The sequence below is a fragment of the Pseudopodoces humilis genome, chromosome 1, assembly GCF_049639895.1.
Source record: "Pseudopodoces humilis isolate 2021_Gansu_Grassland_sample_001 chromosome 1, ASM4963989v1, whole genome shotgun sequence".
Classification (NCBI taxonomy): Eukaryota; Metazoa; Chordata; class Aves; order Passeriformes; family Paridae; genus Pseudopodoces; species Pseudopodoces humilis.
Window position 1 is genome coordinate 91,627,214 of NC_142200.1, and position 13,573 is coordinate 91,640,786.

The window sequence follows — 13,573 nt, forward strand, 5'->3', positions numbered from 1 at the left end:
GACTGGCTTCAGCTCACAGGATTCCAGGGCCAGCAGCACCCAAGTCGCCATCCCTTTTTTGGGGATGTGCCCTGGTTCCCGCCCACAGGAAACAGGGATGGCACAATCAGACCTCGAGAGAACCAATAGATTCCCAAGATGCAGCTAAGGCTGGTGCCACAAGGAGAACATACACATGAGGACAAAAAATGACTGGCCAAGATAAGGGAAAAGCTGCCACGAAAACAGACAGGGGTCACCTTGTCCCTGTTTCAGCAGGATGGAAAGCTCAGCTGCTGTGTAAAACCCAGCAGACCTGAACACCTTCCCTCACAAGTGTGATTCCACCCACCCACTCTCCCATTTTCACATTAGACGTTAGTGATCAATAACGCCAGGCGGTGACACAAAGCAAATTGTTTATTCAGATCAATCTTTTAATCCCATCTTACCCTTTAAAATAAATTAGCAAATAAACTCTTCCATGAACTATGCTCCAAATCATAATGTGGGCACAGGACAAAAAACTCCCATCAGAGAAAAAAAAATATCACTTTTTTTGAACTTGTGTTGGTTTCACTGATTTGTTTCTTCTCAAAACATTAGGATTCTGCAAAATTTTAATCTGACACAAAAATAAAAATGCAGTGAACAGCAAATTCTATCCTCAATCACACATTAGTTAAATGTCAATAAAGTAATACCAATACTTTAACAGGGGAACTGCTTCTAAATCCTGATAAAAACATTCCTGGAAAACATTTAAGAAAAATGTTTCAGTTCTTTTTGATGTGGGGTACCAGTCTATTTTACTGGGTTAAGTGGATTTAAGGAAAAAAACAAAACAAAACTAAACAAAAAACCCTGACACAGCATTTTGCAGCAGGTTATCTCAATGCACAATGAGTGCTTAGGAATCAAGCCTCAAAATGTCCCTGTAAGTCAAGGACTTTACAAGCGAGGAAACTTGGATCAATAGTTAAGTCATATGTCAAGATCACACAAGGACTCAGTCTTGACTCTTGTGATGATCATATCACATCACAATATTTTGTAGAGAATGATTTATTATGACTGTGATAATTACTGCTCAGGTTTCCTATTAGTGTTATCTGCAGGAATGTAACCCCTCCATCAGATGGGATGTTTTTGAGTAGAACAGTCTGATCCACTACAAAGCTTTTTCAGATTTAACCCATAACTGCAAGTTTTAAAACACTAACCCTGCATGGCTCCTCACTCGAATTGATACCAAAAAGGAAGTGCTGCATCACTATGACTACAAAGTAAGGCTGATGTAGCAATGAGCACCAGCTGCATCATCAGAGAAGCACAGCTCTACAGAGCACAGGCTCTATGTCCCTTCTTTTACTCTAGATTTGAGTTTCCCCTTCTGCCTTTTGTTGTTCGTTGACTTGGCTTTAAATTTTGGCTTAGCCAGTTATCAGTGCTCCCAGACACCGATTCCCAAGGGACTTGTCTTGCCCTCATCAACAGCAGGTGTCACATTGAAGGATGTGAAGTACCTTTGCTGCCCAGCTCAGGCTGCAGTCCCTGCCCCGGGGTTTGCTGGGGAAAGCCCCGCTCCCCTTCCCCCCGCTGCTGGGGCACAATTCAGTGCCAGCACCTTGAGCAACCCCATGCCTGTAGTCTTCTACTTGCACCATCTCTCTCCACAACCAAGAGATGAAAAGTTTCCCCTGACAGCTGCCTACAGCACCAGGCTATCAGGCAGCTGGTCTAACTCTTTACTATCTGCTTTCTGTCCCTCTCTCTAATCATGAGATTATTTGTTGATTAATAGTTGTGTATTTCTGTAAAAGAGAAAAAAATGCCTCTCTGTGAAAAAGTTTAAATATATAAAAACACTTCATAAAAATATTTATTATAAAAATGAAATGCCCCATGAGCCTGTAAACGTTGCCTGTAGAATCTCCATTAACTGGAATAATTTGAAATACAGTCATTCAGGCTCTTCCCTGCCCTCTCCAGTATGATTTTAAGACAGCCAACAGAAATTCTACTTGTCTTGTACTTCAATCCTCCTGCAACCCGTTTTTCTTCTTATTTTTTTGTTTACAATATAACAGTTTGATTTCCCAATGCTGGCAGTTTTCTTTGGAGGCATCATTTGACTTTGCTTTTAATAGAGTTCATCATGGCCTGATTCTGAGCCCTTCTTACAGAGTGGGTTTGAGGTCTGATTGGTAACAGGAGCAACACCAGGATGCTTAGAATGTGCATGTGAAAATACACAGACCTGGGAACAAAAGAGAAAGAATATTATATTTTTTGTGGGAAATAACATGACTTCTGCAACCCAAACGTGCAGAATCTAGTGCTAAGGGATGAATGCAGAATGTATGAACTTGACATAGAAAGCACAAAAATATACCCTTGAATTTCACACAGTCCTGGAATATGGTGTCTGCTGACATGGATGAAAATGCTGCTGTGGATGATAACGAAGCAAGAAAACCATCAGCAAACTCTAGAATCCAAAGTCTGACAGCTCATAAACCCATGTAATTCAACCCCAGACTTATTCAGCCCATCTCTCTTTCAATGTTAGAATACACAAGGCCAAGCTCTGAAGAAAAGTCATTCATGCTTCAAAAAATTTTAAAAAGTGATAGAAAGAAAAAATTCAAAGTGCTGAGATCTGAAATAAATCAAAACACTCAGCTTTTAACTGGGGAAGGTCAGGTGATGACGTTTACAGAAGGCCTGCATTTTTGAAGGTAACTACTCAGAGATATCTGTGTTTGGTATGTTTCTAAACATCAAATATTTTTATTTCAAATAATTCAGTATACACAGGGTTGAAGAGAAATAAAAAATACTTAAACCAAATAGATGAGGTTCTTCCAGCTTGGGGAAGATGACGTTTGGGACCAGTATAAACACAGTAATGCACATTTCTGTGGTCTCACTTATGCTTTTTACCATAGTTCTTAATATCTTTCTAAGGTGCTTAAGATCACTGCTTGTGGTGTGAAGTGCTCCAAAAATTCACGCCCTAGTCCAAAAGCATAACATTTCCTTGCTTATGAGTCTCTAAGTTTAAGTGTTAACTATGTTCAAAGTTAACCAGGGCAAAACTATTAAGAAATGAAGCTAAGAAAGATTTGGAATAATTTTTACTCCATGGTAAGTTTTCTGTGTTGAAATCAAATGTTTCAAGAAACAGGAACAGAAAATGTTGAAATTCAACCTCCTGCAAACAGACTGCCGCTAATTTGACTATCAGTTTTGTGTCTTCTACATTGGAGTAGGGAATTGTCTTTCTTCTGAACCAAAAGCTGCTACTCCATATTGACAGTAAAACGAAAGAAGAGTAAAGCCATGTAGTCCCATCTCCCTTTTCTAATTATTTTCTCAATTTCTCTACTTCAATTTGGCTTCATTAGAGCACATTCAATGTGCTCTGCAACACCAGTGTTTTGTTATCTTTAAGGAATTTGGGGAAGTACTCACTTTGTAAGAAAAGAAGCATACTTTCATGATGAAAAGCATACTCAATTTCAAGGAGCAAGGCTCTGCCAGGAGCCCTCCATATCTCCTGCTGAGTGATCACACCTCCTCTTATACGCATTCTGCAGCTGGAAGCCTGGTTTTTGCCCAGCACCTCCTTCCTGCTGCCAACTCGCATTATTCTTAACCTCTTCAGCCTTGGCTACTGCTAATGGTTGAGACCCAGCTGTTTTGAAAATGTAAATTGAGTATATGAAATGTCAGGCTAAGGACACAGAATGAGAAGAAGAACCAAAGTGCTCCGCCTGGGCACTGTTATAATCTCATTACGCTACAGGAGTGCAAAAGTTACCTCTTATACTTTAGCAAGCATCTGAACTCCTTTCAAATTTGATGAAATGCTAACTGCCTTTCAGTGTGGTTTGGGTTATTTAACAAAAGTCTATGCCACCCTGGAGGATAAAGTCAAGGGGAGAGGACTTACTTGTAAAACTTAATGGTGGGCTCCACAGCTAGCATAACGAAGGGTGCGACAGTGTAGCACACAGCCAGCTGAGTGACCGCCCAGGTAACAACGTCGTAGGTTATCTTAAGAGGCACTGACGAGAGGAAGTAATGTCTGCAGTTGTTTCTTATCTGCAGGTCAGGGAGAAGTAAGCAGAAAATTATATAAATTCATTTCTTAGGCAAAGTCACACTGACACACAACAGTGCATGGCTCTCTGCTTGTCATCAGCATTAGTATCACAGAAAGGTTTATACACCAGCTACAAAGCACTGGAAGCAGAAATACAGATGTGTATGGACTGGCATATTCAAGATCTCACAGTCAAGCAGTGGCAAAAAGAGAAATGGCCCCCCAGTTTACTCTGTCATAACCACAGGTGCAGACTCTCATTCCATGTGTCTGGCAGAATATTTTTTGTGAGGGAAGTTGTTCCTCCCTTCTGGTTTTCATTTCTTATGGTTATCAACAGTAAATAGAAGTTACTTTAAATGAACAAGTAAGTGCCATTCCCTAGAGACTTTAAGTTAGTTTCACATCTGTGAAATCCTCAAAAATGAAAGGTAAAGCACATGTTCAGCAACCTGCTCTAGCGATAGTGGTTAATAATGGTCACTAGATTAATTCTCCTTTCATATTAACCTGGTTATTTATCCACAGTCAAACTCCAAAAGACAACAGTGGTGCTTCCCAGTCCTGCACAAGTGGCTGGTTCAGCCTGAAAGATCAGCAGTGATAAATTTAACAATAGTGAGACATGAGCCCTGTTCTGTCTTGGTGACTCTACACAAAATAAGGCCCATAAACACAGAGACCATTTTACTGCATCAATTGTATCCACACAAATTGTTCAAGTTTGGGCTAATGCTCAACCCATGGCAGCTTCTTGTGCAAGACTGGGCCCAGAGTTAAACCAGCATACAGGCAACATGACCCAGCAGAAGTCTGGAAAACAACATGACCTTGAATCCCAAGATAATTTGCACAGACATAGCTGGTGGCACCCCTAACTGTACATGCTCAAGCAACATTTCCTCTGACAGCCAGGGACAGCAGTACATCACATCCAGAACTGGTGCTGGTTTTAACTGCTGGCTACTTCACAATTAGTATCAATACACAGCAGAGTTTCAGCAAACATCAAGCCTGCAAAGGCGTGAAAGAGGGCTCACAGCAGGGACAAGCTGCTTGACCATGTGAGGGTGCAGCTGACAGCTGGATAGAGCCTAGCATGGGCCTTAGAAGAGAACAATGAAAGGTACATACTGCTCTGGCTGCGAGTGTGATAAGGATTCCAGTGAGAAATGTAAAATAATATCCAGGATAGATACCATGCCACAGGGCCGACAGGATAAATGTTAAAGCTGTAGGGTACCAGGGAGCTCTGTCATAGCAGACACTGAAAAAATGAAAACAAAACAGAAGAGGTTGAACAATGGCCACTGCACTTGAAATCCTTCTGTTTCTAAGGTCTTACTCTGTTTTCTTGGCTGTCTTGTCTTGGTTCAGTCACAGACTAGGGCATGAGGCACTCTCCCTTCATTTAAATAGTGGTTTAGATGGAATGCAGAAGCATGCTTAATGCAAAATAATTTCCAAAGAGTGCCTGTACAAATATTTCTGGTGCTCAAAGCATCTGAATCAGTAATGGAATAAGGGCAGGCAAGACTTTGCTCACCTTTACATCTCTGTCTGGAATCCTACATTACCCTTCCAAACTCTGATGACAGATCAAGAGCAAGTTGAAAGACAAAGAGATGTGACCCCACCCTTCACTCTAGTGAAGAGAGGTATTTTTAGGCACAGTTATCTGGCAGATGCTGGGAACAACAGGGAGTGCCGTAAACTATTGCAAAACAGGGGATTCCAGCTAACTTTAGCAGCAAAAAATCTTACTCCCCAGATGCAAGGATAACAGTTCAAGTAAACAACACTCAGTCTATTTGGCTATCTGAAGTTTAAATGAAACACTGTGCTCCACAGAAATGAGTCAAGATAATGCATTTCTTACCAGGAATCATTTGAATAATGAAAAATAGTAGACATTGACTTTTAAGATGTATAGATTTACCATCATTATAGTTACAATAACTACAATAAATCTGTGCCTGCGTTTCAGGCACTGTGTCGACTGTATGCTGAGCTTTAATCGCACCAGAAAGTGAAATGAGTAATGAGACACTGTCCAATCTACAAAATTTGGACTTATGCTAATATTTATGGTATGTGCCTTAAAAGTCACAGGTTAAAATCAGATCATCTCAGTGCTATAAGTCTTAAATATCCTAAACAAGGACTCCCTGGCAAGCATCTCAGGGTAACTCCAAACCAGACTTCACTGGGGCTTTGAAGATTTTGACCTTATTTCTTGCTAAATTTATGGATCCCAGTGACACAGCAAGACTCACCTCTGCACGGGAAACATAACATAGCAAAGCAAAACAGTACAGGAAAGATAATGGAGGGAAACAACAAAATGCTATTGCTTTTTATTATGGAAGATTTGAACAGCTCGTTTATGACTTTGCTGCTCATATATAAAATAGGAGCATTTTACACTTGCAACAATAAAACTTTACAGCACCAAATACCCTTGTGTTGCACCAGCTAATACAGGCACAGGAAACAAAGGAAGAACAAGAGGCTATACATTTATGAGAACCACCAGTCAGCATTTTTCCAGGCTGTGGAGAGCTTTTGGACCTCACAAGCAAGCAACTGCTTCATTACTCTTACCGTTTCAGCCAGGCAGCTGTCTGAATGTTCCAGTTCTCAATGTACATTTTAAAACTTGTAGCAGTCTAAGAAAGAAGTTCACATGGAATGTTAGCAATGAGGCCTGTAAAATATTACTTGCAATTTAAATTAGTGAGAAGGTACATGGAAAATATTAAATCTAGCAGCTAACTTTTATTAAGACTGTGCCACAATCCATCATTATACTAATATGACTTGGGAGGGACATTAGGCTGATAGCTCACTGCTAACACTTGGCACTTGCTCTAAAATCTCACTTTGTTTCATATAATTAAATACAGTGTTTGATTACTTTTCAAATAATGGGAAATCTGAGAAGCTTTCTTGTTTTATATGCCTGGTCTTCCTTTCAGCTCATAAACAGCTTTATTTCTGGAAGAGATATCTTGCCACCCATTATGCAATCTGGACTTCCCTACAGTACTACTAAAACAAAGTGTTATCAAAAAAAAAAAAAAAAAGAAAAAAAAAGACATTTATTATTATTATTATTACTGTTTGGAGAATGAAGGGGGAAGATTGAAAAACACAGGCAAAAAAATTAGGATTAAATTTAGAAGCCAATTCTCAGCCCACTGCTAGGCTTAAGAAACCAGAGTGACCCCAGTATCCTGAGAGAACCACACATATCTCCTCCTCTGAGCTCCCCCAGCTTTAGGGGGCTGGTGGACCCTGCTGTTGAGCATCAGTTCCCCTACTGCTGATCAACTTCACCTCCCAGCTCCACCTTGGTCCCTCACCTGCTGGCAGAAACCTCCAAGGACACTCTTGCCCAGTGGGTACATGATTCAGTGACACCGCAATATTTTGCCATATCAGCCAAAGGCAAGGGCACACTGAAAAAATGCATTAGGGCAAAGGCTTCCAAGGGGAATGTGCAGATATCTTTGCACTTCCACGCAGAATCCTTAAAGCTAGCATTTCATCCTCTGCTTTTAAAGAGTTACAATGATTAGCAATTCCCAGTGCAGCACTGCTACATTTTAATTGCATTACTTCACCAAGAGAAGCCAAGAAAAACACAGTTTCTCTTCCAACTAATATTGTCGCTCTCTTTTGGCCTCCTTTAAGTTCCCCTGTTACATTACCAAGAGAGGAAGTAGTTGCTGGCTGTCAAAACAAGCACACTGCCAAGGCTTTCAAATCCCTCACGTGCGCTTAGCCCCATCATGTTTTAAGGCCCACACAACTCCTTCCATGTGCTTATCTTTTCTATGGATCAGATAGTCACACTTAGCACTCAAGTTCTCAACTTTGAGGTAATTTTACGCATGCATGTGGCTATACCTGCTGAATATATAGACTGTATCTGTAAACACTGTACAATCACACTTAAACTTCAACTCCCAGCATTGCTGCTGGTACATATAGTGATGGTTCAAGGCTTACCCAAAGCCATGGTCTCTGTAATCTCTCTTTTTTTCATTGCACACATGATCAAATCTGACAGCAACCTATTTAATGCTCTTAGAAACAATTTCTGATCTCTGTTGCCCATGTGACCAGCAAAGGAAGTAAATTTTGAGAGGCCATCAGTTCAGTGAGTAGAGAGGAGCAAAGGCTCCTGTTTCCTTCATTTGGTTTGACTGAAGAGTACTGGCTGCCTTTTACTCTCCTCCTTCAAACGGAACTAGCCTCAGCCCACCAAAGTAAGAATCATGTCCTGCCCCAAAACCAAATCAGATGTAGAGTCAAGATCTCGGAGTGGTATCTAAGGAGCTGCTTTCATCAGGAAGTGTAAAGCATTTCTGGGCTGTGTGTCCTGTACTCATCAAAGAGTACACTGAGGATTAATCATGGTTAAAAAGGTAAAAGAGAAAGAATGTTGAAAAACAGGGGATGTACATCGAGACTTCCAATTTTGGCATCTTCAATGAAGAATAACAGGAGCTCTTTCATTTTTGAGAAGAGCTATTACAGCACATTCACTTAGTCACAGATTGTTCAGCAATAAAGCAGTCAACTTATTTTTATCTATGATTACTTTTAAAATCACAACTAGAGAATTACAGAGGAAGGCTCCTCCTATTTCTAAAGAAGAAGCCTTTAGAAAGCAGTTGCAGACACATAAATATTTCCACATCTCACTGGCACTCACAAAATATTCTTCAGGGCAAACAAATTATATGGGCCATCTTTTGAAGACACAAACATGAATAGTTTTCAAAAGGCTAATGGATCTCAAAAGTATGCAGCAGTCACAAGGAAGGAGTGACAGATGTTTTGAGGAACACTGTGGCTCGCTGCATGGTGTTCTAGATCAGCAGCCATTTAAGCTCTGTGTGCCCCTCTCAGCTCCCACTAAGGTTGCTTGGATTGTACCTGTTATGTCTCCTACCCTTGCTTTTCTCCATGTAGCAAAGGCAGCTCAGCCCTTGCATGTGTCTGTGCCACTTGTGGCAGCCTCTTTCACTACCACTACTTTTCTCAACTGGGCTACAAAAGTGAAAGATTGTTAGAAGTAAATAAACAGAACACACCACAGATGGTGAAGAATCATAGCTGTGAACAATTTACTGACCCACCGAGCTCAGCCACAATCTACAGTAACTGACTGCTCATTTATAATATCTGATATAATTATTTATTAGCCCTCACTAAACTATTTAGAAATACAACCTGAATACTGAGCATGAGGAAGCCTGTGAGACAGATGCATTTTATCTGTCCAACAGATAAAATACAAAACCTCTTCATGCTAAAGAGGAGCAGCCTGGAAGCATAGATTTACTTTCCTTTCAGTAAAGCTTTTACCCATTATCATGCTCATTTCTGTATAATTATGCCAATGCAGCCACTCCTTTATCTCACCTCAATGTTCCAGATATTCAAATTGGACAACAGGTCCCAGCGGAAAGTGCCTCTCTCATCAACTCCACTGAATCCATAACCAGCTGCATTGTTGACTGCATCTGCTGCAATGTCAAAGCAAAACAGGTCAAAATCAGACTGCTGGAAGAGACATGTTTGCTTACAAGTCAGTATGGCACCAAACAAACATTCAAGCTAGCTCTCTAAAATTTAGCAACCCCTCTTTCTCGGAGAAGCTCCTTTTTTGCAAAGGGGCATTACTATAAGGCTACACAAGAGTCATTTTCTCAAGAGGAAAGACTAGCTACTCCTTGTGCAGAAGAAATAAAATAATAAAATAACAATGAACATAAATCACTTTTACTACTCTTTGGCCCTTATTATTCATCTGAGACAGATATTGCCATAAAATGAATGAGCATTTTTCTCAAAAGGGCACCTGAATGTCACAGCATTTTCCAGAATTCAAAAAACACTTAATATCTCAAAGACATGCTTGTTATTTCTCTTAAGAGTTCCAGCATGGCTATGTTAATTAAGACTGTCATTCAGAATTCTGCCTTTTGCTAATTCAGACAAAGCCTTTTGCTAATCCTGTTGCTGAGTGTCTCACTAAAGTGCCTCAAGATCTCTACGAACCCAATATTGAGTAACATCAGTTACACACTTAGCTACTTAAAGCAAGTGAAAGCTTGGATAACAGTAGGCATTACACACTGATGCACTCTTGTCAACTACCTCCCCCCTCTGAGTGCCTGGGAGTCACCTCATCACTGGGTCTCCAGACTCTGATTTCAATGTGCCCTTGCTAGAAATACCTACTTGGAGTACTAAGAAAGCAGAAGGGAGAATTCATTATTGTCTCTTGCTCACTAGTTGCAGCCAACACTGAGGATCATTGGAAGAAAAAGGGAAGTGCAAATACAGGTAAGCCTTTTCCTTCTAGGTCATTTACAAAACACAAGCCTGGTTATTCTTTAAAAAGGTCAGCATTTCTTCCCCAAGAGTGAAAACTGATTTTACTTTGTAAATGCTGTGAGTACAGGCACAAGCTCATGGAGAAGCCCTAGTGCACAAAACTAGGGAGGGAACCTAATTATAAGCAACAAGACTAACAATAAATAAATAAATAAACAAGCAACCTTCTCTAATCTGAAACTTTCTGTTTTGTTTTCCACTTTCCTTAATGGGATAGATTTTGCTGATGGAAAGAAACCTCTCCATGTTTTTCATTTTCTCCCTGTTTAAAAAACCCTCAAACAATAAACACCAACCCTGCCTGAAGTTGGCCCACAGGTTCCTGACCAATCTCAGAGACTGGAGCTGCACATAATCATCCCCCCAGAGCAGTGGACTCCTGGATTTGCTCCTCCTTGCTCCAAGGGTAGAGGGACCAAATAATGAGTGTTTCCTTGCCAAAACCAAGAAACCAGCAGTCATGGGATGAGCAATAATTATACAGCAGACTCCTTGGCCTTTTGCTTCCCATGCCGCTGTCTGCAGAGCAAGGTGTGAAGCACGGAAAGATCTCAACTGTGCACCCTCCAGCAGCTCACAAAACCCGAATCTCCACAAGCTCCGCAGAGGTGTGCCTGCTCCCTGCAGGCTTGAACAGCTCGGGCTGTGGATGGCTTTCACAGCTCCTTGGATGAAGGCACTCGGGGACTCAAAGTGGTTTCACTGACAGCTCAGAGTTAGGTTTGCAGTTGTGCACTCAGCACAAGTAAAGCGAGAAGCAGGATTTTCTTTCCATGGATCTGGAGGAATTCGGCGGCGCAGCTCCCACACAATAGCGTGCCTGTCCTGTGCTGTGGACAGGAAGCATTTATTGCCCATTCCAGCAGGCACTTTTGTAATGCCCTGGGCCATGCCACCAGGAGCAGAACTGGGGAAGGATAAAAAAAGGATAAAGTGCCTGCTGTTCTGCTGCCTGGATTTGGGATGTGAATAGAGGAGGCCTCACCCTCCACTATGCAAGGCATACTTTTCTGAGAACTGCCTCATTTTTAAGACATTTCTAAAGCCTCTGCAGCTTGATCTTGTCACAAATGCAAATTCAGTTTATCTCTTTAATAATAGACTTCCAGTTAACTATAATGCCAGAAAAAAAAATGGAGGCAACAATTTAACATTGGATTCCACAAAAGTAAGTTTGTGAGCAAGCCATTCTTTATCTCAAAGCCTTTCCAATCCCACACATGCCAGTCCTGGCTGCCTTCCCTGAATCTGACAGTTTTATTCCCAGCAGTTTAATCACAGCCTCGCAATCAATCTCCTTGGCTATTTCCATCCTATCTCAGTGACGCCCTGCTCAGCTTCAAGGTACATGCATTGCTTGCTGGACTTCCAGGATGTCCCCTACACACACAATGTCTTGCAATACCAGCAAAAAAATCTGGGATATTTTCAGCCTGACCTAAAGGACTTGGCTCCTCACACATAGATTGTGAAACATGACTTGTAGAAGAAGAAGGTAAAACGCAAAATGATTATTTTGACCACCAGTCTAGCTGGCTCCTAAAAAACTTGTTTCCCTCTTTAGTGAACCCTCTTACTTCTCCTCTCCCTTTTTCTTGCAGAGATTTCAGTCCTTCCCAACACTTCCTTTGCTCCCCACGGTTCTCCAGTCTCTCCTCTGGATTGCTTAAAGCCAAGGTGTATACAGGACCCCACAGTGCTTTAGAGGCAAGGCCCAGCACCAACCCCCCAACAAGCACTGGGTCCACTGCATAAAGGAACACATCTCCCACATGAACTAGAGGTCTAGGGACAATTTTATTTCCCCCCATCCCAGGTTTCAGACCTCCTCCCCCGTTTAAGAACTTATTTGCTACACACAAAGGTATATAATGTAACCAGACTTACCCAGCGTCCATGCAAAATAATACTTTGGTTTTGCTGCCTGTGTTACAACATACAGGTAACCAAGTCTTGACAAGAAGGGAGTTTTATCAAGAAATTCGTTATCAATAATATATGCCATAGGAAAGTTCTTGGTAAGCGTCAAGAATAAAATGAGAGATACTAGTGTGATACACAGCTTGTACATCACTGCTCCCTAAAAAGCACAAACAATGAAAAGCATTCATTAGAAACATTTGCTTAAGGGGAAGAACAAGGCAGTGCTCATGACATACAAAAACAATGGGCTTCAAGAGCCATTAAAGTTGCTAGCTACTAACTTGATACTAATTAATTTAGAAGAGGTGACCAAGAAAAGGCCAGAGTCACAGCTAGTTTAAATTTGTTTACTGAGTCTAGTTTAATTTGGTTTACTGAACTACCTATGGCTAGGTAGAACACTGACAAGTCAAAATCAGTGATGAACTTCATGACAGACTCCACATCAGTGTGCAGAAATTCTAAAATGGGAAAGCAAGCAAATAAACCAAGCCCTACAGTGGAAAGCAGAAGTCTTCTCTAAATGCACTGTCCTCTCCTGGAACTAAAGACTGGGTCCTCCTGGAAGCCAAAAGCACTGATGTTCAGTACAAGAGTAGGTCTTACTACCCAGCTACCACCCAGAAGTGTTGCTAAAAATGACTTGTCCAAAAAGCATCATGCTGTTACAGCACACTTGTACCCACGGTACAGGGTATGTGCTCTGCCACAGTGTTTTCTATTCCAGCTCCCTAGCTTCCTACACACCATTATTGACAATCACAGCAGTAGTTCAGAGATTGTTTGCAAATACACACCATGAGCAAACACTTCTTGATCCAGTTGCAATTAAAAAGTAATCTGACACTTGGATACCATGTGAAAATTGACTTGTGCTCTCAAAAGGCTAATAAAAATGCAACAGACTATTGAAACAACCATGTATTTTTTGACCCTTTTGATTTTTGACCTCTTTTTATATGTTCTCCAAATTCTGGAATAAAGTAATGTGAAATTGTTTTTTATGCAGATTTTAATACTTTCTCCTGATGTGCATCCTCCACAATATAGGCATTATTCTGACCTCAGTCAGACTAATGCAAATCAGACATAACAACACGAGAGGCAGTAGAAAGATAACTGTGTGCAACAGGAATCATTATACAA

At 41.0% G+C, this 13,573-nt stretch overlaps 1 protein-coding gene across 1 annotated transcript in view; it reads right to left on the minus strand.

Annotated features, from left to right (window-relative positions):
* Window positions 1-386: 386 nt before the first annotated feature.
* MBOAT1 (membrane bound glycerophospholipid O-acyltransferase 1) overlaps window positions 387-13,573 on the minus strand; it is a 56,216-nt gene continuing 43,029 nt past the window's right edge. Inside the window, exons 8-13 of the mRNA XM_005525341.3 lie at window positions 12,392-12,584; window positions 9,527-9,630; window positions 6,695-6,759; window positions 5,225-5,357; window positions 3,938-4,089; window positions 387-2,239 (exon numbers count right to left, since the gene is read on the minus strand). Coding sequence (XP_005525398.2) covers window positions 2,107-2,239; window positions 3,938-4,089; window positions 5,225-5,357; window positions 6,695-6,759; window positions 9,527-9,630; window positions 12,392-12,584 — 780 coding nt within the window. The 3' untranslated portion in view covers window positions 387-2,106. The remainder of the gene's footprint in view (window positions 2,240-3,937; window positions 4,090-5,224; window positions 5,358-6,694; window positions 6,760-9,526; window positions 9,631-12,391; window positions 12,585-13,573) is intronic.